This window comes from Myotis brandtii, unplaced genomic scaffold, assembly GCF_000412655.1.
Source record: "Myotis brandtii unplaced genomic scaffold, ASM41265v1 scaffold260, whole genome shotgun sequence".
Lineage (NCBI taxonomy): Eukaryota > Metazoa > Chordata > Mammalia > Chiroptera > Vespertilionidae > Myotis > Myotis brandtii.
Window position 1 is genome coordinate 1,599,132 of NW_005359881.1, and position 4,381 is coordinate 1,603,512.

The 4,381-nt window shown below is 46.4% G+C and overlaps 1 protein-coding gene across 1 annotated transcript in view; it reads right to left on the bottom strand.

The window, feature by feature from the left end:
• NPSR1 (neuropeptide S receptor 1) overlaps window positions 1-4,381 on the bottom strand; it is a 65,805-nt gene that overhangs the window by 15,084 nt on the left and 46,340 nt on the right. The window contains exons 4-5 of the mRNA XM_005868075.2: window positions 2,831-2,924; window positions 1,057-1,258 (exon numbers count right to left, since the gene is read on the bottom strand). Coding sequence (XP_005868137.1) covers window positions 1,057-1,258; window positions 2,831-2,924 — 296 coding nt within the window. The remainder of the gene's footprint in view (window positions 1-1,056; window positions 1,259-2,830; window positions 2,925-4,381) is intronic.

Below are 4,381 nucleotides of genomic sequence, written 5' to 3' on the forward strand. Positions count from 1 at the left end.
AGCTCTGGCCCACCATTGGCCACAGGACAAAGGGTGGTTTCTAAGGCCCTTCCCAGTCGAGCCTCACCCCAACCAGAAAGAGCTTACTGCCAACTTCTCTCCCACTGGCTCTGCCTGCCTGTCCTTTCCTGTTGCCACACTCACTCTGACCTCTGGTCACCAGGGAGCCAACTGCCCCTCTGCTTTCCCCTTCTCCTGTCTGAGTTCTTCTATCCTTCAATGTGGGTTCCGGGAAATGCTCCCTGCCATTACCTGACCTCCTGCACACACACTTGACTTATGTTTTGTGTTATTGTTGTTTTTGCTCAGTTTTGTTTCAACTATCTTTTCAGTGATAAGATCTCTGGAACTGGTACCATGTCTTATACTTGAAAGGCTGGACAAAGAGCAAGGTGTGAAATCAGACCTGGGTTCAAATCCTGTGTGATGTTGGGTAAGTAACTTAACCTCTCTGAGCTTGAGTGTCATCATTTATTAAATGGGGACAGCAGTAGTTCTTTCATAGAGTTGAAGCATGAGTAATGGGGTAACTGTTAGCCACTTAGCCCAGTGCCTGTCTCATAGCACACACTCAGCAAATGTTAGTGCCTTGCCCCTTGCTCTACTTCAGCGGTTCTCAGCCTGTGGGTCGAGACCCCTTTGGTTCAGCAAATGTTAGTGCCCTGCCCCTTGCTCTACTTCAGCGGTTCTCAACCTGTGGGTCGCGAGCCCTTTGGCGGTTGAACGACCCTTTCACAGGGGTCGCCTAAGACCACCCTGCATATCAGATATTTACATTAGGATTCATAACAGTAGCAACATTACAGTTATGAAGTAGCAACAAAAATAATTCTATGGTTGGGTCACAACATGAGGAACTGTATTTAAAGGGCCAGAAGGTTGAGAACCACTGCGTCTACTTGGAGGAGTTGGGCTTAGCACAAGCTTTAGATAAAAGCGTGTGGCCCGGCCACTTCCCCCAAGAACATGAGGAACAGTGAGTGGGCTATAGGGGAGAAGAGAGGCAGTTGACAAACCAGGAAAGCTCCCTTGGGGTCTGGCCTGTGGGCCTCTCACCTGATGATGGCCAGAGGGATGAAGTACACCAGGAAGGCCACGATGGTCATGTACGGGGTCCAGTAGGAGTCATCGGGCCACAGGGCCCAGCACTGCACCTCGCCGTTGGAGAGCTTCCTTTTCCCGAATATGATGAGGGTGGGGATGGCGAACAGGAAGGAGAGGCCCCAGGCAGTGGCGATGAGCACCTTGGCTTGCTTTTCTGCTCAGAGAAAACAGAGGAAGGGCTGGGCCTCATTAATTTCATAGTGAGGAAATAAATGGCTCTACATATTTAAAAGAACACTATGATATTCATCGCTGCCTTTCCTGTAATTTAGGATGCTGTTCAGAATACTGCACAGTATCTTCCAGAACTCGTCATATTTGCTCTGAGCTAAACAGTGGGGTTTTTTAACCCGGTGAATATGGGGAGACATGTAACTGACCATGCTTCCCTCTTGGCTATAGACCCCAGGCCCTCCACCTCCAGCAGGTGTCCTGAGACACCCCCACATGCTTCCTGATACGTACTTTCCCTTCTCTTCTATTTCTTCAACTTAAAATACGCTGGTGGAGGTGTCTTTTTATAGACCACATTCACTCCTTCCTGGAGCCCACTGGGCATAAGCAAATGGATGAATAAGTGTATCACACCTTTGTATACATGTATCATAGACTGTCTCTCCCATTTCCCCTCATCCTATTCCTTGCTTTCTTCTCTATCATAATCCCCAGGGCATGGCAATGCTCAAAAGCTTGGTGTTGGACACACACACACCTTAGATAAAGCCTATGAAACAGGTAAATTAAATTACTTTGAATTGCACACAATAAATTGATATGTTTCAGGTTAAAATTACCTTTTTGCATGTGGTCACTCTGGCTTGCCCAGCTCTCATTCCCAGAAGTGAGGACTAGGTGGTGGGTGTCCTTGCAGGCAACTGTATATTATTCGGGGATCTCCCTTTTCCTTGCATTCTCTCCTCTGCCTCTCTCAACAATATCTAGCATTGCTTTGACTTTTTCTTTATGTTAATCTTATCATACTGCATGGGTTTCTCTGCATGCTGTTGTATCACTGAACATTTTTATGTCAATGCACATTACTGCCCATGGCTCTACCACATCCTCATTGAGAGAGACAGGGTATGTCACAGGCAGCTGAGCTAGACCCACACCATCTGAGTTCAAATCCAGCCCCTGCACCTACTAGCTGCATGACCTTGGGCAAGTTACTTTTACTTTCTGAATTGTAATTGCCTAGACTGGAAGATGCAGATGATACTAGAGCCTACCTCACAGAGCTGTTGTGAGGATTAGAGTCATGGGTGGCACATAGCATGCAATCAATGTACCTAAGCTACTAAAACTTCTACAGGACAGCTAGCCATTCCTCCATTGAGGGACACCAAGGGTAGCACTGAATTCCTGCTATTCTAAGCAATGCTACAAGACACAGCACATGTATACATGCACCCAGAGAAGATGCCAAGAAGTAGAATTTCTATGTCAAGGGCTACAATTCATTAGATATGGTTAAGTTGCCAAAGTATCTGCTCTAATAGTATGTATTCAGTAGTATCTGATGACATTAATTCTATTTAGTCTAAAGTTCTGCTTGCTCTATTAATTTTGCTACCTTGGGTGTAAATTTTGCAGAATGGTATTTTAAAGACATTATCTATTTTCCACAAGTTGGGCTTTTGTCACATTTTTAATGACATTTGACTATACCTTGTAGTCAAGATTTTATAGCAGGCCTACAAAATAGCAGTTGGTTGAGGCAGCTCACCTCCTTGCAGGAACTTCATGGGGTAGACGATGGCATGATATCTGTCTATGCTGAGGGACACCAGGACATAGCTGGAGGCGTAGAGCAGCACAACCTGGAGGCAGAAATGAGAGGAGCTGTGTGACATCACAGAGGTGAGAGAAGGTGCCCAGTGGAAAGAGAAGTGCTTTGTGCTGTTTGGAAACCGGGGCACTGAACCCTGGGGAGGTGGGGTTGGGTTAGGGAGGGGAAGGCTGACTCCCATCCTAGGAAGCAGATTGCTGTTCTTGATGCCGGAAGGAACTGGCATTGCTAGTGGTGACAGTTGAGATGGTCCCAGCTCTCTCTGGCTCCCTCACTTGCTTGGTTTCCTGGAGACTCCGCATTTCAGAATCAGTCTCTCTCCGGACATTTTCAGGGTACATTTGTTGGTGCTTGACTTTTAAAGCTAAATCTAATTTTCTCTGTCACCATGGACATTCCAAAATAATTAGAAACAAAACTCCACTTGCCTTTTATCTGCGCGAGTTGTTGAGAGATGATGAAAGAAGGGTTTGGGTTGAAACAGGCTGGTTTAAGTCATTTGTCATCCTGGGAGCAGACACTCAGAGCTCCCCTTCCTATATTTCCCCAGTAGAACTTCTCCCTATAGTAGGTCCTTGGGTCTCCCTTCCTGCTCCCCACCCTCTCTTTTATTAACCTTGTCCAGCCCTGTAATTACCCTGTGTGCAGTGCTATTTGCATACTTTGCGAGAAGGAAATTGGGATATGAGACCTTAGTATCCCTCATGTGAAGAACACACTCAAACTGTAATGACAGGAAATAGCTCTGAAGGGATGAGCAAGGAGAAAAATCCTCAGCTAACTCTGAGCCTCTTTCTACTCGGAATGTAGCATCCCTCTGCTCTCGAACCTTCAGGTCAAATCCAGAGCACGTAGACGAGGAATGCAAAGACTGGAGTTGAAGGGTGACTGAATTTTTCTAAAATGAAAAGGAAATAACATGACTTTGGCAATGACCTTTGTCTGAATTTGTGCCTTTTTGTCTTTTTCCCTGGCTCAGACAAATCCCAAGTAACTACATTGCTGCACTTTATTATCTTTATTTTTGTGACACGACCACAAGACAGCCCAGCACTAATATTTCGAAAGGTGTCACCGGGTGGGGGTTCTGAGGACTGATCAGAGATTGAGGGTTCCATGAGGAATTTAAGGGGAAATTCTCCTCTTGCTAAAAAGGTGATATAGGGACAGGAAGAAAAATGATGGCCAACTTTAACCAAAACATCAGACAATCGATTCCCTAGAGAAAGTTGGGATTTCTATGTGTGGTCCATGAATTCATAATTGTTAGGGCTGTTGAGGGGGTGACCCCAGAGAGGGGATGGAAAAGAGAGCTCCCCGGGGCAAAACCCTGGGAGGTGGAATGGTGCACGGTGAAAAGGTCATAAGAATCTGCGCCATCGGAGACTGTGCTGAGTGAGGTGGCTGACACCAGCTCCGAATCAGAGCGGGAAGAAAGGTCACGGAAGAAAGGTCACGGTGAAGAGCGCCCGGAGAAACAGGCAACGT